General features: G+C 44.4%; 2 protein-coding genes across 15 annotated transcripts in view; one reads left to right on the plus strand and one right to left on the minus strand.

Moving 5' to 3' along the window:
* Nucleotides 1–2,358: 2,358 nt before the first annotated feature.
* On the minus strand, nt 2,359–22,506 carry LOC309651388 (uncharacterized protein). Of its 13 annotated transcripts, XM_082444121.1 has the most exons (10): nt 22,290–22,493; nt 19,175–19,328; nt 15,590–15,659; nt 14,957–15,244; nt 14,627–14,697; nt 8,814–8,899; nt 6,349–6,475; nt 5,546–5,641; nt 4,976–5,052; nt 2,363–4,515 (listed from the first exon to the last, which is right to left on the minus strand). In XM_082444121.1, the coding sequence occupies exons 6-10, from the start codon at nt 8,823–8,825 to the stop codon at nt 3,865–3,867; spliced, it is 963 nt and encodes a 320-aa protein (XP_082300247.1). In that variant the 5' UTR covers nt 8,826–8,899; nt 14,627–14,697; nt 14,957–15,244; nt 15,590–15,659; nt 19,175–19,328; nt 22,290–22,493; the 3' UTR covers nt 2,363–3,864. The 13 variants fall into 13 exon arrangements, 8 of the variants coding, with proteins under 8 accessions (XP_082300251.1, XP_082300248.1, XP_082300250.1 ...); XM_082444125.1 differs by lacking the exon at nt 15,590–15,659 and having other exon boundaries at nt 2,359–4,512; nt 22,290–22,494; XM_082444118.1 differs by lacking the exon at nt 15,590–15,659 and having other exon boundaries at nt 22,290–22,506.
* A 76-nt stretch (nt 22,507–22,582) lies between these two features.
* Nucleotides 22,583–24,326, plus strand: part of LOC309651395 (sperm-associated antigen 11B-like) — a 99,017-nt gene continuing 97,273 nt past the window's right edge. The window contains exon 1 of one of the 2 annotated variants that reach the window (XR_014258087.1): nt 22,583–22,711. The gene's annotated coding sequence lies outside the window, so the exon portion shown is untranslated. The remainder of the gene's footprint in view (nt 22,712–24,326) is intronic. The other variant, XM_082444142.1, reaches the window with a different exon arrangement.

The raw sequence follows: 24,326 nt of genomic DNA on the forward strand, positions 1-24,326 counted from the left end.
CAGATACTGTACCTGAGGGAGTACAGACATTGGACTTGACGAGACAAAGGCCTTACACAACTGTCTCGATGCTCAAAGAACGAAAGGAAAGCAGGCAAATGACGCTTCACCAAATCAAGAGTTTCGATAAAGAGATAGAAATTATAAAATGGAGTCAAATAGGAATTCTGGAGTTGAAAATTACTATGGGTTTTCACCTCCATGTTTTATATTATATAAAATACTAACAGAGGGTTGCAGCATCAGATTTGAGCAGGCAAAATAAATAACCAGTGAATATGAAGGAAAAAATCCGTTTAAATTATCAAGTAGTGTTTTATAAATGAGTCAAAGATGGTCCTTGTATATTGGGCCTGTTGTTTACGTCTTCACAAGAGACTAGGCCCATTAGCTCAAAAGCCCACCAGTGCCAAATTTAAATTTTTATATACTGAATTGTTTTTTTTTTTTTTTTTAATTATTTATTTATTCATTTATTTTTGGCTGCATTGGGTCTTTGTTGCTGCGTGTGGGCTTTCTCTAGTTGCGGCAAGTGGGGGCTACTCTTCGTTGCAGTGTGTGGGCTTCTCATTACGGTGGTTTCTCTTGTTGAGGAGCATGGGCTCTAGGCGTGCGGGTTTCAGTAGTTGTGGCACGTGGGCTCAGTAGTTGTGGTTCACGGGCTCTAGAGCACAGGCTCAGTAGTTGTGGCGCACGGACTTAGCTGCTCCGTGGCATGTGGGATCTTCCCAGACCAGGGCTTGAACCCGTGTCCCCTGCATTGGCAGGCGGATTCTTAACCACTGCGCCACCAGGGAAGCCCCTGAATTGTTTTAAACATAGCTCAAATTAGATTTTTAACCATTTAGAGCCTGCCTGCTGTGCACACCCTGTGAAAATGCACCCAACATTTGCTGACCATAGATAAGGTAAACCATGGACTATACAAGTCTCTAAGCTGCTGCTGGCCTTTTATAGTCCTCTGACCAAGAGACTCCCCATCTTTGGGCTGAGAGACTTCATCTGGACAATGAAACCACCCCCCCTTTCCAAACACCTTCTCCCCCAGGTGTTCCCTTGTTATCTTCCCCTTCCTGGTGGTGGTCCCACACTCTAGCCTCTGGAAGGAGTTATCCTTGATAGGGAAGCTGCACCTTTGGGCCACCCAATACATCTCATTTTGTGATGCTACCCCTCTGTGGTCATGACTTTATGTGATCAGTCCTGAAATCCCTTATCTCACTGCAAATGCCCAGCACACTCACATGCATAGGTCGGTGTAGATAGATTCCAGTGGGACATGAGCTCCCCTGAGAAGGGAGTGTGCACATCATTCCTGGGGGTCCCAGCACCTACACAGGCCCTGCCCCCAGCAGCACCAGGCCCTTCCCTCCTGGAGACACAGTCAGGCACAGGAGGTGATTTCTGACTAAGCCACCAAGTAAGTCTCAAATTCAGTTGTGGCCCAGGATCACAGCTAATGTCAACTATAGCTTTAGGGTAAATTATGTATGTCCTAAGCAGATTAAATGTAGTAGTAATAAAAATCTATTCTATTTTTAAGTGATATGAAATATTTCAATATAAAAATGAGGTAAGGAAGAGTGGTGTTTCCATATCTTAATTTATAAAAAATATTCTCTATTTGCAAACACAAAGTGCTTACTACCTGCAGTAACAACTTGGTGTATACAGTATCAACTCGGTAGTACTCATTACAACTCTAAGAGGCACTAAGCTTACTTCTACCTTAGAATGGAGGAAACTGAGCCACAGAAAGGTTCAGTAACAAGGTCTCATGGGCTGTGACAGTGGAAATAACCCATGGGGTCTGTCTTCCAGATCTGAACTTGTCACTAGTTTGTTCCACTTAACCCTTGTTCACACTTCCCTGTGTCCCTGCCTGATCACAGCCAATACCCCTCCAGCCAGAGCACCAAGATGTTGAATTTTGGTTGCTCATCATCCTCGCACATGACTGTTTCCACCCTAGCTGAACAGCAGAATAACTTTTTTTTTTTTTTTTAAATGATGATGTATCGGTTTCACCCCAAGATGTGTCTATTTAATCAGCCTGTCAAGCTATGATTTGGGGATTGTGCTAGTTTGGGAAGAGCACAGATCAGCTGAGTTATCTCTTGAGAGCACTTCCCTTGAGGTTTAGGTTCAGTATGGAAGTTTGTTGAAGGGCAACGTGTTTCCAAGCCCTAGGCGCAAAGCAGGAGAGACCTGCTTTGAGAGAACTTTCATTTTGCTTGGGGAAAAGAATATTAAGTTAATAAGACAGGCTTGTGTGGTGTCTGATAGGTTAGGGGATATTATATTGCTGGGGTCTTCTTTTCAGGGCTGGTGTGTGTGTGTGTGTGTGTGTGTGTGTGTGTGTGTGTTGGCGGGGAGGGCACAATAGTGGCTCCGTTTGGGAAGCAAGTAGGTGCGTAACTCAGGACTCACCTGAATAAGATGTGGGATGGCGTCGTACAATGAGCTCCTGTCCCCAGCTAGCTCAACTCAGGGGCTTCACGGCAAAATCCAAGGAGTGTTCTTGGCCTGGAACAGCAGAGCTGCCTGTCTCTCTGGCCCCACAGAGCTGCCCAGGGGCAGAGACAGGCTGGGGACTACCCCGTGGTTTACACTAGACGTCCATGATACTGTCCACGTGGTAGGCCAGGGTCATGGCACATTGAGAAACCAGCCAGTGGGGTGAAGGTCCCTGTTGTGTCACCACCAGTGCATAGATGGAGACAGCTGATGTTGGTGGGAAGCTGGAATGAGTGGAGGTGAGCTGTGTGGAAGGGGCTGTGGAGAAAGGGAAGACACAAAGAGAGTCGGGCCGAGTCTCCCTGACACGCCAAGGAGTGCAGACCCAGATCTGTGTGTTTGCAGCTGCATGGAGAAAACTACAACTTCACCAACAGACTAGACTTTTTAGCAACTGACTTTATTGTTCAAATATTTACAAATAATAATCTATTGGAAAAATTTAATTTCTTACAAAATTCTGCATTCGGTATTCCCAGATCACTTTACTGTTTGCATTTATATGTCAGGTTTTTCTTCATAAATAGTTCTTTCAAAATTCTGAATTATTTGCTGAATTGTATGTTAAAGGCTCTTTTAAAGGGTTTTTCACCCCCTCAACTTAGTTTTTCTGAATGTGAAGTCTAGATGAAGTTTTTGCCACTTTGATTTTAGGATTGCTGTCTCCTCAGTGTGAGAACCTTAACGTTGATTATGAAATGAGAGATCACTGAAGTGTCATCCTTCTTTCATGACACTGAGCATGTTTTGTATAGTCTGAATCCACACATGTACCACAAGTGTGGCTCTATGAATAAAGGATTTCTCATGATTTTACATTGAACACTTCTCCTGGATGAATTACTTGGTATTCCTTAAGAGCCTTCATCCTCTTACTTCCTGTTGTAGTGGTTATGCATTCCTTCACTGAGTTTTCTCGTGCACATCAAGACTGTGCTTGGCTGAATGTTTGTTCACAGTGATTAGACCTAGGGGCTCTCCCAAATGGAGTTTGCTCATGTTGTTTAACCATGAATTATAAATGAAAGCATTTTCACACTGATTGAAGACCTGGATTCTCCCTGGTGCAAGTCCCCTAGTGTGTTTAAAGTTTAGAGCTGTTGTTATTATTGACAGTATGGGTTCTCTCATGTCATCTATGGTCAGACCACTGACTGAAGATTTTGCCATATAAATATCACACATATGGACTCTCTTCCATATAAATTTGCGTATGTCAAGTTGAATAAGGATAACTGAAGGATCTTCCCGTTACAGCGTTTTCTTCGATGTGAGTCCTCTGGTGTGTTTAAATGTTAAAGCTATGGTTGAAGTCTTGTCCACGTTTGTTACATTTATAATACCATGTCATCTGAGGTCAGAATACTTACTGAAAGCATTCATAATTTTCTCTCCATTGTGGGTTCCCTCATGTCGTCTAAGGGCAGAACACTGGCTGAAGGATTTGCCACAAAGATGACACTCATACGGTTTCTCTCCAGTGTGAGTTCTCTCATGTCGTCTAAGAGCAGAACATTTACTGAAGGCTTTCCCACAGAGTTGACATTCATACGGCTGCTCTCCAGTGTGCGTCCTCTCATGCTGTCTGAGGTTAGAGGACTGACTAAAGGCTTTCCCACAGAGATGACATTCATATGGTTTCTCTCCAGTATGAGTTAGATTGTGTTTTCTAAGGTCAGAGCTTTGAATAAAGGCATTCCCACAGATATGGCATTCATACGGTTTCTCTCCAGTGTGAGTCATCTCGTGTCTTCTAAGGCTAGAGCAATTACTGAAGGCTTTCCCGCACAGATGGCACTCACACGACTTACCTCTAGTGTGAATCTGCTTATGTTGATTAAGGTATGGTTGGTCACTAAGGGATTTTTTACACTGTTTGTTGATATAGGGTGTCTTTTCTGTGTGAGTTAAGAAATGTTGACTCAGTGTGGAGCTATGAGTGAAATCTTCCCCCAAATCATTACATTCGAAGGGATCCTCTGGAGTGTGAGATACCTGCTTTTGGGAAGGAGATAAAAGGCTATTAACGGTTTGTCCACATACATACATTCTTTTCTCTACACGCGAATCTAAAACAAAGCATTCAGTGAGAGTCTCCATTTAAAATCCTTCTGATATGACCTGCATACACCTGATGTGTTACTCCCTGCATACACAAAGGCTTTCTCTTTATAGCCTCCCAGCTGCAGAGGTTATAGGTTAATTTTGAAGACTGCAATATGTTTCAAAGACTAGGCACAGGAGCAATGTTTATGCAGTTGCCCTTTTTTTTTAAGGTCTGAGGTTATGGTTTTGAGCTCAGGTTAATTTCTGCACTAAATTCAAACCACCCATAACTTTTTGCTCAGAAATAGCTTAATCCCAACTTAATGTAAATCAGGCTATTGTGCTCAATTACTAACATTCCATTGCCAGGTCTTTAATTTGGATGACCAGGGTTAACACTCAGGAAACTTACCAGTGGGATGACTGTAGATGTGTCTTTCCTGCTGATATGCTGTGTGGTTAACATTTCTTTAAGGGCACTTTCCCTGCCTAAAATAATTGGAAAAAAAAAAAAATTAGAATGCCATTAGGGGAATGAAAATGTTGAAAAGCTCCAAGACCTTTATGAGTATGTTTCAAAAATTGGTACTTCAATAGGGAATACTCTAGGAAACAGAAACACATTATAGGGCATTGACAATTAGTAAAGATTTTCAGGACTGAAATATGAAAATATTAAAATGGAGATGAGATGTTGGGTAGCGAGAGGGAAAACCTTCAGAGGGGAGGATGAGAACAAGAGTTATCATGTGAAAGTTTAACTTTCCCTAAAGCCAGAAAAAGATAATGGCAGGAGTACACATGAATGTGACTGAAATATGTAAGGAATAATAACATCTAAAGAATTCTGCCCCAATGTCGTTCACCTACGTTTTAGAAAACCTCACTCACTTAACAAAATCTTCAGTTGGTGTTTCTAAGTACATACTCACTCACTGACTAGGCACCTCCTCATACTGAAGCACAGGCCGCTGCTGCATACCTGGACTGTGGCTTTGGAAAAATCCTCTTCCTTCAATCCACAGCTCTTCACCTCGGTCCAGCTGGAAAATCACATCTGATTTGCAATGCTGATACCCTGTTCATGGAAAAAAGGTGGATTTTGAGTTCTGTGCTAATAAAAGGGCACCATCATCAAGTTCAGGACACGCTACTGAGGAAGAACAAGGAGACCACTGAAGTTCAGCCCAGGCAACAACACCATGAGCAGAGAAAACACTGAAGTACAGATCATGTGACCAAAATAGTGAAGACCTCTGGATGCTGATGTCCATGGCCAAGTTCAAAGACAGAACACAGAATCCTCAGCCTTTTAAAAAATGGAGAAATGAAATGTCTCCACAGTCGGTTGAATATTATTTTCAAACAGACGCCAGTAAACATAAGTTCCACAAGAATAATCAAGGTTTTGCTATTTTCTCTAGTCTGCTGTCAAGCCTCAGAATAGTGACTAGAGCAGAATATTTAGAAAATATTTAATCAATCTATTTATGCATTCAAAAACATTCACTGAGTTCCTGGGTCTGTTCTGAGTGTTAAAGCAAGGAAGACATTAAATTGTGGTCAAGACTACATTTTAGTGGGGTGACAAACTAGATGTAAGTAATATATTAAACAACTTTCTCTCATGTAGTTAAAAGGTCTATGAAAGAATCAGGACGGGGAGTGGAGTGAGTATGCAGAAGCTGTTCTAGATACTTACTGACTGAATCAATGAATACCTACCTACCTACTAACCTACTTACCCACCTACCTGCATACATACATAAATGTTGACAGACTCACCCACAGAGACCAGATGACTGATGTTCTCCAGCATTACATCTCTGAACAGCTTTCTCTGGGATGTGTCCAGCAGGGCCCACTCTTCCTGGGTGAAGCTGATCGCTACATCTTCAAACGTCACTGATTCCTAAACATGGATATTGTGGTTCAGACAGAGCAGCCCCTACTAATGTCCAGAGCAGGAGGGTTGATATGGCAGCACTGAGGGGAGGGGTGGAGAAGCTGGGTGTACAGAAAGATCAAACTGAGTTTGGGGTTCCCATCAGTTCATTCTCAGTGCTGAGCTGGCATCTGCTTTTCAATACATCACAGAGATATACACAGTCTGAATTAATAAAACTTTATTATAAAGGAATATCACACGAAGTGTGGTGTAATAAAAAAAACCTGGAAATTTTCCCAAAAAAACTGGTAATTGTGAGTTCAGACATGTGATTAAAAGCTGCATTTGAATAGAACTACCATATGACCCAGCAATCCCACTACTGGGCATATACCCTGAGAAAACCATAATTCAAAAAGAGTCATGTACCAAAATGTTCATTGCAGCTCTATTTACAATAGCCAGGACATGGAAGCAACCTAAGTGTCCATCATCGGATGAATGGATAAAGATGATGTGGCACATATATACAATGGAATATTACTCAGCCATAAAAAGAAATGAAATGGAGGTATTTGTAATGAGGTGGATGGAGTTAGAGTCTGTCACACAGAGTGAAGTAAGTCAGAAAGAGAAAAACAAATACAGTATGCTAACATATATATATGGAATCTAAGGGGAAAAAAAAAGGTCATGAAGAACCTAGTGGCAAGACGGGAATAAAGACACAGACCTACTAGAGAATGGACTTGAGGATATGGGGAGGGGGAGAGGTGAGATGTGACAGGGTGAGAGAGTGTCATGGACATATATACACTACCAAATGTAAAATAGATAGCTAGTGGGAAGCAGCCGCATAGCACAGGGAGATCAGCTCGGTGCTTTGTGACCACCTAGAGGGGTGGGATAGGGAGGGTGGGAGGGAGGGAGATGCAAGAGGGAAGAGATATGGGAACATATGTATATGTATAACTGACTCACTTTGTTATAAAGCAGAAACTAACACACCATTGTAAAGCAATTATACTTCAATAAAGATGTTTAAAAAAAAAAAAAGAGCTGCATTTGAAAATTCATAAAACTCTTCCTGATTAATTTCAAATAACTTATTGACACATCCAAGGCAAACAATAACTATGATTTGCCACTTTTAAACCATAACTGTAGTTGTATCATTCCCCTAAATGAACTTCAGACTCATCTATTAAATGGTTTCATAACCTGTTATGAGTATTGAAAGATCCAATGAACTAATGGATGAAGTTCTTCCTACCTAAGTAAACATGTATTAAATACAAGCCTCAATCTATTACTTATTAAAATGTCCGAGAACCTTGCAACCATCTCCAGCATTATTCAGAAATGAACAAGTTTCATACAGGACTTGGTGTCAGCAGGCGTGGTCTCGCTGAACTCCACAGAACTTGGGTGTTCATAAGAAGGTATGAGGTGAGATGGTTCAGCACACAAGCCGGGGGGACTCTGGGCTGGCTGTGCTGAAGGACAGACCCAGCCTGACCCGTCCCTGTGGTGGCAGGACCCCCACTCTCAATTTTTTCTGGGACCTCAAACACCAGTCCTCACTGTCGCCTCTTTAGCTTGTCTCTCTGCTAAAGGATAACAGAAGCCTCTTGACTGGTTTTGGTCTATCTAGTTCTTCAAATCTTTCCACAGGGTCTTAAATTTTACTCTATTCCTCCTGAATATGGAGCCACAATTAAGCAAATAATACTCCCTATACATTAATTCCAGTTACTAAAAATGAAAAAAGGGGTTAATTTTCTTTTTAAGAAGTTCCTGAAAGAGCAAATATATTCTATCAAAACTTTAAAATTGGAAAAAAAATAAATGAATGATTCCTCATGCCTGCTTTGGCCTCAACTTCTCTCGGGGTCCCTTCACAGCTCACAGCCCGCACCCAGGACCTGTGAAGACAGGACTGACTGAACTCACCTGATGAGACCTCGGCCTCCCTACTGGACTGCAATGTTCTCCTCCTCCCTCATCTCTGTTCACCACAACCTTAGACCACGATAGCCAATAACGTGATTAACGAGTAAATTATTCCCCAATGAGACCATGGGCAGATTAGAGAAAGAAAACTTCTCTCATCTCTTCTGTAAATACACAAGCTTAGCGGAGGCTGGAATAAAAGAGTGTGATGTTAGGAAGGATACTGGTTATTAAGGAGTTCTTGACCCATGACAACCATCCCAGAGTCCTGGGGAAACTTCACTGGAGCTCAGACCCCTGCATGTTTCTTGACTGCACTTAGAACATCCACGCAAGTAAGAGAAACCTGCCCATCCGCTGTCAGCAGCAGTGTGTACAATTCCAGCAGAAAGAGGCACTGCTTACTCACCAATGGCTGCATTGTCAGTAACTCAGCTGCGAGCAGTCTTTCTTGGGTTTTCACTCACAGACAGTCCAAGCACTAAGCAGGCAGAGCTGAGGATGGAGAAGAAGCCGTGAGACTCCAGTCCTGTGCACACGTTCATGAAGCCCCAAACCTTCACCTGGGTGTGACGCCCAGTCTAACCAACAAACATGCAGTGCACACTCTACTGGAAACACACAGAGGCCTCTACTCCTCTCCCAGGGTCAAAAGTAAGAAGACTTTAACTGTGGTTGTTAATTTAAAAAGTAAAAATACAAATAACTTACAGACAAGAACATGGAAAGTATTGAGCTTCATATGTTAATTAGCCTGTGGTACCCAGTTATTCAGTTCTCTCCCTGACTCCAAACCAGTGACCCCTGACCCACGCTGCACGTAGATTTTGGTTCCCACCTGCAGGTAAACACTGGGAATTCTCAGATTTCATTATTCTGACTTACACACTGGCAGCGGTTCCCCAGCATTCATGGCAGTGCTCCCTTAACTCTGTTGGATCTGACCCCCAAGGACCTGGAAGTCAATCAACTAGAAGTCTGTTTTATGAGGGCGTTAACTTAAGAGCTTATTCCACTTGGAGGGACCGTGGCACCCACCCTGCCAGCCTAGTCCTTAACATCGCCTGCTCCAGAAGGTAGCAGGAGCACACGAGTCATAGTGTTACGGTCATGGACTGTCTGAGCCCTCTGTGTCAAGGATGGCAGTGGTTTACGAGGAAATCTAGTTAACTCCATCTGATTATCTTAGTAAAGGGGTAGCTGAAATCCTTGAAATCCTGTTCTGCATTAATCTTCATTAGCTGTAATATCCCTGCATTTCATTATACACAAACACACGTATGTGTACATGCATATATATACATATGTATGCACACAAATGTGTGCAAGAGACACACAGAGAAAGCATTTATAAAGTGTAAATGCTCCCCTAAAATACCAATAACTAGATATATTTCATGGGAAAATGATGATAATGCATCATAAACAAAAGTAGGATTAACTCACCCATTTGTACCTGAGGTCCAGAAAAAGAAAAAAAAAAAAAGTTTGTATCAAACATGACTTAGTGCTTGGATATTTACGTATATTCACTCATTTAGGCCTTAAAATAAACCTGGCGATTTTAGTTTACCAATATAACAAATGACATACAGAGAAGAGGTCCAAAAATTTAATCATATAACAAAGTCACAGCTAGAAATAACACGTCTATCATTTTAATTTTGTTCTGCCTATCTCCTATGCTCATATTCCTTACGCAATACACACCACATCCAGGTTTTACCTGGAATATCACCTCTGACATTAATCAGGATTCCCCGACCTGTAACTACAACCCCTCTGCCTTCTGATACCCCAAACTCAGGTCCTCTGCCACATGGGGACCCCCAATGTACTTATTTCACTTCTCAAACATCAAGCTACATCTCTCTACATTTTTTCTGCTCAGTTTAATCCACACTTACTCAACAGGCACTTACCAAGACCAGAACATTTTCTATGTCCCTCGGACTATTAACCGGATTTCCCCATCAAAATCCCAATAGCAGGTGACTCCTTGTACCTGCCTTTTCCATGACTGCATCTGACACACACTACTACTAAGTCGACCCCTGTCTAAACACAGAATCACTACTCCTAGTTGTTTTCAAATATATCTGGCAACTCTACTGTGTTTTGCAAAAACATAAATATTTCAAATATTTGCTCCATAAATATTTCAAATTGTCACCATGACTTTTGAATCTACACAATCTTCACATTTCAAAAGATGAGGTTAGGGCTTCCCTGGTGGCGCAGTGGTTGAGAATCTGCCTGCTAATGCAGGGGACACGGGTTCGAGCCCTGGTCTGGGAAGATCCCACATGCCGCAGAGCAGCTAGGCCCGTGAGCCACAATTACTGAGCCTGCGCGTCTGGAGCCTGTGCTCCGCAACAAGAGAGGCCGCGATAGTGAGAGGCCCGCGCACCGTGATGAAGAGTGGCCCCCGCTTGCCACAACTAGAGAAAGCCCTCGCACAGAAACGAAGACCCAACATAGCAATCAATCAATCAATTAATCAATAAAAAAATAAATCTTTAAAAAAAAAAAAAAAGATGAGGTTATTTCCTACTACACATATTGTATTAGTTTGCTAAGGCTGTTGTAACAAAGTATCACAGACTGGGTGGCTTAAACAAATTTATTTTCTCACAGTTCTGGAGGCTCTAAGTCCGAAATCAAAGTGAAGCCAGGGTTGGTCTCTTCCGAGGCCGCCCTTCTTAGCTTCTGGATGGCTGTCTTCTCCCTGTGTCTTCACATGGTCTTCCCACTGGACATGTCTGTGCCATAATCTCCTCTTCTTGCAAAGACACCAGCCAAATTGGATTAGGGCCCACCCTAAGAACCTCATTTTAACTTAATCACCGCTTTTAAGGCCTAATCTCCAAATACCATCACACTCTGAGGTCTGAGGACGGCTTCAATATTTGACTTTTGGGGGCACACAATTCAGGTCATAACACAGACGGATTACATGATGTGACAAAGTAACTCGGTTCACCATCATGATAGCTACAGATAGTCCTACATTCCTACCCCTGGGTTACTCCTTTTCTCCCTTCAAATTGACGGGCCATGCTGCCACTAGCTAAGTCTAGCGTCTCCAGCTGAACTCCTTTCTCTCCTGTTTTCTTGTTCTCCTTTACCAGAAACCTGTCCATCAGTCCCCTCATCAGTTCAGCTCATTATGTCTCTTTTAACTTGAAGCAAAACTCTCCTCTGAACCTATTTTTTCTCGAGTCCCTGCCCATCTATCCTCCCTTCACCATCAAGCTGAAGCACAGCCATCAGCCCTCATGTCCTCCTCTCCCTTGACCTGCAAAGACCCTCAATGATTATCTTATGCATACATATTGTTAATATCACCAAGTATCTCCCCGCAGATAGATTCTTCCTTGAAAACAAAAGTTGAAACTTGACCTCCTTTTCGGAACTTCTTCCTAGCCTAAACTGACACCTCATTCTCCTGTTTTCAATCTACTCTGTTATCAGTCCTTCTCCCAGTCCTCTACAAAGAATTCCTCGGTCCTATTGGAGCGTCTCAAGACCTAATGGGAGCTCCTGTTCTCCTCTCACCCATTTATTCAATTGCTCTAATTTCTTCTACTGCTATCTCTGTTGAAAATGACCAACTTCTTGTCTGGATTCCATTTCTGCGCTATCATCTCTCCTTGCAAACTTACATACACCTGAAACGAAATATTTCTCAGGACAATACTTCTGCCCCTGCAAATACAAAAATCACTCCTCCTCTAGTCTTCAATCTTAGTTAACGGCTCCATCAGACATCCTGGCATTGATGTGTGCATAACCTGGCTGAGCCCACACACATGCTGCTATCTCTACACTGGGGAGTGGCATCAACCTTCATTTCCACCCATACACATTTTATGTCAGCATCAGTTTAAATCTCAACTAGCAGGAGACTTTCACTAAACTCCAACCAACTTAAACCTTTCCCTTCCCCTCTGCCCTAATTTACACAGAACTCTACCACTCCTTGAGGCCATTCACCTAATTAGTCATTAGATATTTATTTATACTCTGCCCTCCCAGTGGTCTAAATCTACCTATGCATGGTAAGATTAGGCAAGTTCGCCTCTGACCATTACATATGAATTATAAATACAGAGAAACTCTATGTCCACAGTAAGGAAACTTGCCCCCAAGTGGCTGCACTCATGTAAACCACCATTTCCTGATTATAAACTCTTCTGAAATAACGGAGTCTGTCTTTCCTGATAAAAATTCTCTCTACTACTTACCCAAACCCATGGAAAAGCCAAAGAAGCCAACTCTTTATTGAGGATGCAGTCACCACCCAAGGGAACTCAAGAGTTTCTCTCTCTAGATAAATCAGCTTTTGATGGCAATCCCCCTTTATAAGCAGCTGATACTCTCATCAATCATGTAAATCAAAAGACACACCCTGATTAATCTGGATGCCAAGTCAATGTAGATCTAATCAAGGCATGCCTTTTTAATCAAATATTTTCTCACTAATTAGGTAAATCACATATATGGAATTAAGGAAAACAGATGATATCCTTTCATTCTTTTTCTAAAAATGCTTTATTTTTTTAGAGTTGTTTTAGGTTCAAAGCAAACTGAGCAGAAAGTACAGACAACAAAGTCTATGGATAACTCTTATGGAAGATCTAAGAAGCCCTCTACCCAAACATGTCATCAATATTGATCACATATTAGGTAACAGGAGTATTCTTATAATCTTGCCATTTATTCATTTGCCTTAGTATTATTATTTTTTCTTTTTTTCTGGCCGCGGCACGTGCGGCTTGTGGGATCTCAGTTCCCCGACCAGGGACCGAACTTGGGCCCTCGGCAGTGAGAGTGCAGAGTCCTAACCACTGGACCACCAGGGAATTCCCTCGTTTGCCATTATTATTGTCACTTTTCCTTTCATGAAACCAACCTGGATAGGATTCATGTGACTTAACAAAAACTACACAGCATATAATTGGTTGAACTATGTTTCACGCCCACGTGTATCTGGCTCAAAAGTCTGTTCCCTGACCAGAGTTTAATGTGAGTTATGTCCTCTCATGGTTTAAAATGCCTCTGAAAAATTGGAACCCCAGAGGGATAACCATTCGGCAGCGAGGGGACGGACAGAAATGACGCAGGGTGTGTAGGTGAGGACGGTGAGGAGGGGGCCTGAGTCACACTGGGCTATCGCTTCCACCACTTAGTGGATGAGTGTTGCCTGGAATTGGAGGTGACCACACAGAGGAGCAGCACCTCCTGCAGAGGAGCCCTGGCCTCCTCCCTCCCCTGGTCTGAGGTGTGGACTTCCGGGAGCCGGAGGACTTGGAACCTGGCATTCTGAGGCAAACAGAGAGAACGTTAGAAGCAGAGACGAAGTCTTCAGCGGTGGGAGGAATATTTTAGTTCCAGTTGTAGCAGGGAACCCACCCTGTCTCGTTGAGACGACACTTCGGTTGTGGAGCCCACTCTCACACTGAGCTTCTGAAGACGCTGGGCTACTACTGCCTGCAGGAACCCACCTGATGAGAAGGAGCTCGCCAGTTTTAGGCTGTGCAGTCAATCAACTTCAGAGAGAGCCACCATGAGCCCCTAGTCAGGCACTAGGGGAATGTCCACCAACTCCAGGAAACACAGAGCCTGCAGCCTGGGCAGGTTCATCATCTGCCTGCCTTGGAAGGTAAGAAGAGGGTCCAGGACAAGGTTGTGTTAGAAAAGCAGTGGAGATAAGTCACTTCCCTTGAAGATCCGTGACTCTGAAATTTCACAGTTGTATAGTTCTACACTTGTGAGGATTGGGGAAGTTTGGTGATTGGGAATTTCCTCAAGTATAGAACATGCAACTAGAGTTCAGTTTGGTGAGGGCACCTCTTCCCAGCTTCCTTAATTAAAGCTGGAATGATTTCAGAAGGCTTTATGCTTCAGATCACGTAGAGCCCCGCACTCAGTGACCGTAACCCTGTTCTCACGTGTCTCTGGAAGAGATGCCTGACAACCGGGGCCTCTCCCTGCAACACCCAAGCATTCCGATGATCAAACGACAAAAATCAACTGCCTTCAACCTGAATCAGGGAGTGGAATGACAGATATTCAGGGCCCCTGGACAATATCAAAGCTCCACTGAGCCGTCATATATACCCGCTCCAAGGAGCCCAGCATGGGTTCTGTGTAAGAACTGCCATGCCCCGTTTACAGGAGAGACCCTCAAGTATTTTCCCAAACAGAGGCCATACGTACCCTGTAAGGTGTCAGGTACACATCTCCATAGTGCAGAATGTTCAGCTAGCATCTTCCAAAGCTTACAAACTCTGCAGAGAGAGAACACTGACGCGAGCCGTGGTTTCCCCTCCGAGCCCCTGCTGTCCTCCTCCGTGACCACAAGGCCAGAAAGTGGCTGGAAGCCCTGCTCCAGTTGTGCCCTAAGCTCTTATCCCAATGTTTCTGTTTAGTGCACTTGGACTGGGTCCTGTGTTCTACACCCCTCAAACACCTGCCTCTACCCCAAGCTTTGAGGTACCTGATCTTCAGAATAGTGAGGACGCCCCTCCCCCAGACACGGGTCCCCACCTGGAAATTTGAATCTTCTCTGTAACACACAGGAAGGAGAATGTCTTCGGCATCACAGAGACAAGTAGTGCCAGGGTGGTTCTCGAGCTTTGCTCTCTGCCCGCTGTATGCACGCACTCTGATGAAGAACTGGAATCTTCTAGGGTGAGCTGAGGGGACTGAGGATCTGGAGGGTTATTTAAATGTCTGTGGGTGGGTGGGTGGCGTGATAGCTGGATTCTGGGCACTGTTTCCTCTTATTTTCCTCTGTGAGTCACCCAGCAGGGAGGAGAGTACTTTCAATCAGATCTGAAAGAAAAACCCCAGATTAATGCAAGGATCTGATAACTGGGGAAAGGTAGTCAATATCTAGGACAGTTCACAATGTCCAGAAGACACTCCATAAATATGATGTACCTACTGACTTATCAAGAGCATATGGGAGGATGCAAGGACAAGGGAGGAAAATCGAGGAAGACTAATAAGGCATTGTCCGTGGGGTTATGTTAGGTTTTGACTTCAGGGCAGATTTAAATTGAAACATAAAATAATTTTTTTTACCTTGAGGATTTTTCTTCTAAGGACATACAGGGACATCCAGGGAACCACTATGCACATGAAAAAGAACAGCCCTGTGAGTGGGAAGGAATGTACCTAGGTATCACTGTGCTTTGCCCACACTTCCAAATAGAAGGCATCAAAGAAGGTCATGAGTGGATGAGAACTGTAAATAAAAGCAGCCCCTCAGTATACAAAAATAAATAAAATAAAATTCAAAAATTAAAAAAACCCCAAAAACCCCAAAAGCTAAAAAAAAAGCAGCCCCTCAGGAGCTAATCTTTCTTAGATTATGGAAAACCTCAACCAGGTCCCAGAAACTTTCCAAATGTCCTGTGTTAAAGTCATTTCTTTGAGCCAGGAGGAGTTCCTGCTATTCTCTCCCAAACTACCACCATGAACTGATGTGGCTTAAGGAGAACTCAACTCAATGAAAATAACTTGGAAAAAATAACCAAAGCAGTAACTATTAAAAGGCTAAAGCCTAAGAGAGGTTGGGATAAAAAAAAATTGAATATTAATATTCAAGGAACCCTATGCCTTGGAGAAAGACATTATTTAAAAATTATCCAGGGGCTTCTCTGGTGGTGCAGTGGTTAAGAATCCACCTGCCAATGCAGGGGACACGGGTTCGAGCCCTGGTCCGGGAAGATCCCACATGCCACGGAGCCACTAAGCCCGTGTGCCACAACTACTGAGCCTGTGCTCTAGAGCCCACGAGCCACAACTACTGAGCCCGCGAGCCACAACTACTGAAGCCCGTGCACCTAGAGCCTGTGCTCTGCAACAAGAGAAGCCACCGCAATGAGAAGCCTGCGCACCACATCGAAGAGTAGCCCCCACTCGCCACAACTAGAGAAAGCCCGCACGCAGCAAGGAAGACCCAGTGCAGCCAAAAATAAATAATTAATGTTAAAAAATTATCCAATAATTTTAGTAATGGACAGACTACAAACTATTAAAAACCTTAACAGAACTTCAAAGCATAATTACAAAAATGAAAGTAAGAGATTATAAGACAACAGAAGAAAGAAAAATGACTTGACAGAGCTCCAAAACTTCCAAAGTAAAATAAATTAAGATTTATTAATAATTTAAGAGAAAAGACCACAGTGGGAGATAAGAGAAAGGAAAATGACAATGCTAAAAAGTCATTAATTTACATGGATGACAGGCTTTAAAATCAGCAAAAGAAAAAAGAAGGATTACGTAAAAACTACTGAAAGGATTAGAGAGAAACTGAAAGATGTGAAAGACATGTCAACCTATAAAATCCATGTTAATGGTAAAGATAACAAAGGAAATGATATAACAAAAATAATGTTATAATTTAATTCAATAAATAAGTATTAAAACATACAAAAAAAGGAATACATAGAACAATATAGTATAGCAGAGACAGAATGTAGAATGATGGTTGACAGGAGACGAGGAAGGAGGGAACAGGAAGCTATATACTGTTTAGTGGATTTAGTTTCAGTTTTGCAGAATGAAAAGAATTCTAGAAATGGATGGTGGTGACAGTTTGGACAACAGTATGAATAAACGTAATACCACTTAACACCACTGAACTGTACACGTAAAATGGTTAAGATGGTAAATGCTATGTGTATTTTATCACGATAAAAAAAAATTAGGCTGGAATGCTCTCTGAGTGTTCTGCCAGAGACAGAATTTATTCCTTAAATTTCTCTATTGTTCCAATACAGGAGTGAACCTCAAATTAATCAACCATTTGCTCACTGCTTGATTTTACGTTGGTTTCTCCTGCCTCTTACAGGGATGTCAACATGAATGTCTTTACTTGGCATTCTTAATTAATAATGAGTTTATTACTATGAGGGAGATTGGCAGAAGATGCATTCTAGTTGTGGGCTCGTGTGTATTTTAGAAGTGAACAGATAGTGCCTGGTGGCTAACCCCCAAATGTAGCACACTTTTGTTCTATCTGCAACGTATGAGAATCCAGTTTTCTTTCATCATATGAAGTAGGATTTTTCACTTTGTTAATGTTACCAGTCAGAGAAGATTAACCAAGGCATGTTTACATTATTGTATCATTGTTTCAATACTTTGCCCTCCCATGTCATATAGAGAGCTATTCCCCTGTGTCCATATCTATATGTCTGTGCACCTTCATATATTACAGAGGTACATCCATTTCTCTGAGCACTTCTGGGCGATGAGTGTTCATATGCTATGCCTGTTTTGGAGGAGTTTTTACAGCAAGTTAATATGAACTTCCTGCTTTCTGTAGTTACACCAAATTTCATGGCATTTTTAAGAAGAGTCTCTGGCTCAACTTTATCTTCTTGACCACAGAGTGCCACGTTACCGCATCTTCCCTTAAACCATCCTTCTGTCGTGGAGGATCTCACGGAGTTCTTCATAAAGTCTATTCCAGGTAGAATGGGATCTAGCTCTGGCTCTGAATTGTTTATTTTGAGTGTCTATAAGTACTCATATGATTAAAAATCTTTCCCATCCTCTGATTTGTTCATAATTATTGCCCCCTTTTTCATCTGGTGTTTTACTCCCAGGCTTCCTGCCAGCCAGAGGAAGGGAGATGACACCTTCCAGCAGCCCCAGGCAGAGATACTGGAACAGAGGTGGACAGATACTGAGGGACCCAGGAAGAGCAGATGGCAGCCAGGCAGCCAGCACTCAGGGCTGAGAGTGCTGGGGCTTAATGTGCCTTGTAGGGGAGCAGGGATCCCTGCCTTCCAGGGAGGCCCCCACTCCTGCCAGACGTCCAGGGGATGGGATGGGGCGGCAGGGAGGCCCTGGACCTGGGCTCCTCCCTTCCTGGAAAGTCTCCCCTGCAGATGATCTCCTAGGAGCCCTTGCTTTCACCTATGCCCCACTTCTGGTGTTTCTTTTTCTCTTTTGCTGCGTGTCCTTCACCTTCAGAGAACACGTTTCAAGGAGCAGACCTAGGACTCTGATTCGAACCACCCCAAGTCCTACTGGGTATCTGATCACTCATTCACTGAGGTCTGCAGTCTATTCTCCCATCTCCTTCAGTTTCTTCTTCTTACTGCTCCTGTCATAAAGACCATTATCATTACTGATGTTAATCACCGTGATTGTACTTATTACAACAATTATGATTTATCCCTCTTGTTAAAAAACACTGAATCAGCTCTCTCTATCCACGCAGGGTATCGAGTCTACCGAAGCGGACTACAGAGGGTTCCACAAAATACAAACACACAGTTGCTTTCAAGTCACTCCCAGTGCCCTTTCCAGAAACGGGTGTCCACAAATTTCCAAGTTTGCTTCAGGAGGCCTGGAGTGGCCATTTTGACAGGAGAGACTAGACGAGGACATTCTGGCCTGCCTGAGCCTCTAGAAAACATTCTAAGTCATCTTGGGGGCCAGCAACCATTTGAGCCTGCCTGCAAGGCCTGGGGAGGGAGTCCATGGCTAGCCAGGCTCAGTGAAAAATTTCCTACGACCCCTCGGAGGCCCTGGAATAGGCCCAGGAGAAGAAGCGTGGAAAGCTGAAGAGGAGGCCCTTGCTGCCTGGAGGCCGTGCAGGACCTTCTAAGCTGCCCAGAACCAGGCAACTGCTCATGCTGCTCTACAGCCCTGCGAGCGCAGGAGGGCAGGGAGGGGCCGTCCAGTCGCCCACCAACAGTCCCAGGCTTGGAAGCAAGATCCCAAAGTAATGACACGTACCTCTAAGCTGTAGGGGGGAGCATGGCAGAAAGTGCAGCAAGACGGGGCTGAGAAAGTGCTCTAGTCTCCTTGTTCAGAGTAGGTGGAGCTTTGGAGGGCTGGTGGGCAGGGCATGGTCCCTGAGCCTGGCCTTCTTCCCAGGAGGCCAGAGTCCCTGGAAGACACATATACACGTACTTTAATAAACGTGTGTGTATATGTGTGTACATCCAAAATGTAGAGACGTTTTATCCCCATTTATTCCAATGTAGAGACTTCTGTACATCCAGTGCACGCGTCAAATCTGACTTTGTAATTAGCCACAGAGAACATTTTAGCTAAATGCAAAAGAGAATATATCAGATAGGCCACATATGCTTACCACAGTAAAATGAAAATAAAAATAAACAATAATCAGGTAGTACAAACAAAACTAACAACCTGAAAGACAATGACAGTTTAAACAACAGGGTTACAATACAATCCAATGACCATTGCCAATTCGAGTCATCATCACCATGAAGAATGAACATATCAACTCCATAGAATAGGGCCACAGCTGTTACCTGGAAAAAGTGTTTAACCTTAAACACACTTAATAGAAGCAGAGAGGGCTTGTTCAACTTTATAAACCAAGAGAAAGTAAAAGGAAACAAGAGTGAGTTGACATTTCAAATTGTTACAAATTAAGAAGATAAAAGAAACAAAAGATTAAAGAATAAAATGAAGAAACAGATTATTTGACAGAAATCAATTAAAGTTTTGACGGTCAAATCAAGGAATTAATAAAGACACGTGGAAAGCTTCTTTCTCAGCCAAGATCAGCCTTGAGATCCTCCCTCGGTGCGGAGGGTGTGCCTCTCATACCCCCTCCCTATACTGAGCCACACACAGGAGGGGACTCACTAAGTGGCACAGACCGTCCCCTGCTGCCAGTGAAACCACAGGGACTCAGAAGCGTTAAACAGGAGACCGGCAGATGGGTGTTTCTGCCCATTTCTTCAGAACACCCTCCCATCCTACGGAAGCCCACATATTCCGTGGCAGCAGTGAGAGTGTGAGCCTTTGTCACAGACCCCACGGTCTCCTCCTGTACCTGCTGAGCACAGGGTCACCTCAGGTGAGGATGGGGAGACGTTTCCCTCCCTCCCGCTCCTGGGCTTCCCAGTCTCCCTCCCATTCCTGGCTCCTTGACCCTCGACAGCAGCATTCTTGCTCGCTCTTCCGGCTCCCTTCAGAGTCAAGTGCCCTCTTCTCCCTCCTCATTGGAGACAGACTTTTGATCTTCGCTTAGTTTGTGAAGTCCGGGCCCTCCCTTGTCGAGTGGCCTCGTGACTCCCTGTTGTGTTGGAGCAGGCAAGGGGGTCAGCAGGAAAGGCCAGCGGAGAGGAACCAGCACTGTCCTCACAGGAATGACACGGCCTGGATGAGACAGTGCAGGGCTTGCCCTTCTCACCCCTGCCTGCCCCTAAAAGTCACATTTCCTATTCCTGAGCAAGAGCCACTTCCTTTCACGATTTTAATCACAATAATCTCAAGTATTTAACTCCTCTTTTCCAGAATATCATATTAAAACCATCAAAAAATGACATTGGACTTCCCTGGTGGCGCAGTGGTTAAGAATCCACCTGCCAATGCAGGGGACACAGGTTCAAGCCCTGGTCTGGGAGGATCCCACATGCCACAGAGCAACTAAGCCCGTGCGCCACAACTACTGAGCCTGCACTCTACAGCCCGTGAGCCACAACTACTGAGCCCGCGTGCCACAACTACTGAAGCCCGCGAGCCACAACTACTGAGCCCGTACGCCTAGAGCCCATGCTCCGCAACGAGAAGCCACCGCAATGAGAAGCCCGTGCACCGCAACGAAGAGTAGCCCCCGCTCGGCACAACTAGAGAAAGCCCGCGCGCAGCAACGAAGACCCAACGCAGGCAAAAATAAAATATAAAAAAAAATTTATGATCTTAAGAAGACCTAATCAGTAGCACTGGAAAACACGAAAGGAGGTCAGCAATGGAAACAGCTCAGCAATTTATTCACCATGAACAAAAGGGCTCTCTTCCAACTACTTCCGAGGACAATCCACCTCACCCTTGATCACTTTCAGAGACACGACAAAGGGAATATATACTTGCCTGGAAACTTCAGTTCACAGCCTACTAAGTTAAAAGCTCATATAAGGGGATAAAGATGTTGAATATCAGACTAAGTGGTTAATCTAGGTTTTGACTGTTGACATAGAAAATTACCGATACCCTTAGTAAGAACACACGGAATTAGTGTAAAATTACTTGCTAAGCACTGAAGAATATTTTCAACATGTGATGAAGGTTGGAAAACCACTGAGACCCCATCATCGGAATCTGACACAATACCTGTAAACGGGACTGAAAGTTGGAAATTTAAAAACAAAACTAATGAATCCGGGATCTGCCTTTCTCTTGCCCCCGCTGCTACTGGCGCTCGTAACTCCCTCCTCCTCTCTGCCCTCTGCCATCTCTCTGCTGATCCTCTTTTTGTCTCTTTTCATTTATCCCCCTGCTGCCCAGGTCATTCTCCTTCACTCTTACCGGGTCTTTTCAAGCCCATGGGACCCACTCCCCCAACCTCCATTCACCCCTGCTTTTTCTATCTCACTCTGTCTCCCGGGTTCTCCCTTGATCTCGCTCCTTCCCCGTCATCCCCCTGCCGCACCTCTGCAGTCGCAGGAATTGAATGCAGCAGCCCCTGCACAGCAAGAGCACGCTTTCCAGGGCGGCCCCGGGGATGTAAACACACCCTGCAGGCACGGCCGGTGGGATGGGATTCGAGACCGCGGGGTGGCACGGGGCGGGGACGGGTGAACGCCCCAGCACTGGGCTCAGGGGCCTCTCTGAAGACGTGACTGTGACGGGATCGCGTGGGGAGCAGCAGGGCTGGGCCCCAGAATGAAGCCAGCACGGGGACGCAGCTCAGGAGAGGACAGGGGGCTGCAGAACGCAGGGTCGGGCGGAGGCGGGACGGCCCGACGCCGCCTCGAAGGCCGGAGAACACACACCGAGAGGGACCTGACAAGGCGCGGGGTGGGGAGCGGAGACGGTGGAAAGAACCGGGGCAGAAAGGTCGGGGCGAGCACCAGCCGCGCAGCGGTTTTACCGGAACAGATTCAGGTCCGGCCCCGGCAGCAGAGCTCCCCCCGACTAGGCGGGGCTCCCCGCGGGCGGGGACGGTAGCGGTCGAGGGGCCCGGGACTCCGGGTGTGGAGGACGCGGCGCTCAGGGCATCCAAGAGCGAGTTTGAACGAGAGACACTGAAACTCAAGCCAGGTAACGGGCCTTCGAGCCAGAAGAGCAGCTTCCGGGTCGGCCGGAAATTGCGGGCCCGGGGGCGGGGCCAGGGAGGAGGGGCTTGCGTGGGGCCGTGACCTGCGCCCTCCGCCCCGCCCCCAGGGCGTTTCCGGTCGGTGGGTACCGCCGCGCACGGACGCTGACTCTCCGCGTGGGCGGGAGGGAGTCCCGCGTCTGGCGAGGGGCGCAGCGCACACCTTCCTTCAAGTTAGATGTTGACGGTGCTTTAAGGTAAGAGCTTAGAGTTGGGAGGCCACTTGTGCTGAATGCGGAGATCTTTCCTTCTCAAAAAATAGAAAATGATTTAAGTCAAAAATCCCTTTTGGGAGCGTGTCCTGTGAGTCCTGTGATACCTTTGAGACATGTGGATGACATCCTACACATTGCTTAAGTCCTTATTGTCTTAATATATTGTAATTTCAGAGTTCTCTTTAATACCGCAGTTACCTGAAAGTATTTTTTATTTATTGTTTTGAAAGTATTTTTAATTTGAAAAATGAGATCTTTTATTTTAAATATTTTATTTATTTATTGTTATTTTTGGCTGTGTTGGGTCTTAGTTGCAGCCTGCGGGACCATTCATTGCAGCGTGGGCTCTCTAGTTGAGGCACGCGAGCTCAGTAGTTGTGGCACCCCCTGCATTGGAAGGCAGAGTCTTTACCACTGGACCACCAGGGAAGTCCCCAAATGAGATATTTTAATCTATGTTTTCGTTTTCTATTTCCTTTTTTTTTTTAATTTTTGGCTGCACTGGGTCTTCGTTGCTGTGCGCGGGCTTTCTCTAGCTGGGGCGAGCGGGGGCTACTCTTCGTTGCACTGCGAGTGCTTCTCATTGCGGTGGCTTCTCTTGTTGCGGAGCACGGGCTCTAGGCGCGCGGGTTTCAGTAGTTGTGGCACGAAGGCTTCAGGAATCGTGGCTCACGGGCTCTAGAGCGCAGGCTCAGTAGTTGTGGCACCCGGGCTTAGTTGCTCCACGGCATGTGGGGTCTTCCCGGACCAGGGCTCGAACCCGTGTTCCCTGCATTGGCAGGCGGATTCTTAACCACTGAACCACCAGGGAAGTCCCCTCATTTTCTATTTCTGAATGTTTTGTGTCAAGTATGGATAATGAGGCTTGTAAAAAGTGTGCTTTTTAGGATATACGTGGATTTTGCTTTTAACTAGTGAAAAATCGATTTTTATTACTCCCAGATACCTTTGACTGGAATATCTATTCTCTCATGTGAACATCAGAAAGTATAGTAAAACTGTATTTTCAAATTTCAGTTGCCTCACTTATACCCTTAATATTTTTAATGTGAAATATGTGAGTTAAAATCTCTTCTATTTTCTTTGAAAATTCTGAAGTTCACGCTGGAGGGAATTTGGCAAGACTGATTTCCAGCTATTCATGCTGCAGCAATTTCTCAAAAGATTATTTCCGTAGAAAAACCCATCTGGTTTTCCTGTGACTAATACAAGTTTCTTCAACTTTTAAGTTTGTTTGTTTTTAATATTAGATATATGGACTCAAGTGGATTTAACTTCTAGAAGCTAACATTCTCTTAGGCAGGGGAACAGTGAACACCTTGGGGCTCATATGGGGGGAAGAGGTGGGGAAGCCCCGCCCACTGCCCGACTCCCTGGGAATCCTGAAGGATTTTAAATTGATTTTAAGTCGAATTGATTTTAGACTTTGAAGTGATTTCCTAAATTTCGCAGAATCTTAGGTAGGATGCAAATAATGTATACGCACATGAGCTATAAAGGAAAACGCTACTGTAAATCCAACATATATATATATATATATATATATATATATATATATATATATATATATATATATATATATGTAGGTCAACCTGTG

This window comes from Balaenoptera physalus, assembly GCF_965194825.1.
Source record: "Balaenoptera physalus genome assembly, chromosome: 21".
Lineage (NCBI taxonomy): Eukaryota > Metazoa > Chordata > Mammalia > Artiodactyla > Balaenopteridae > Balaenoptera > Balaenoptera physalus.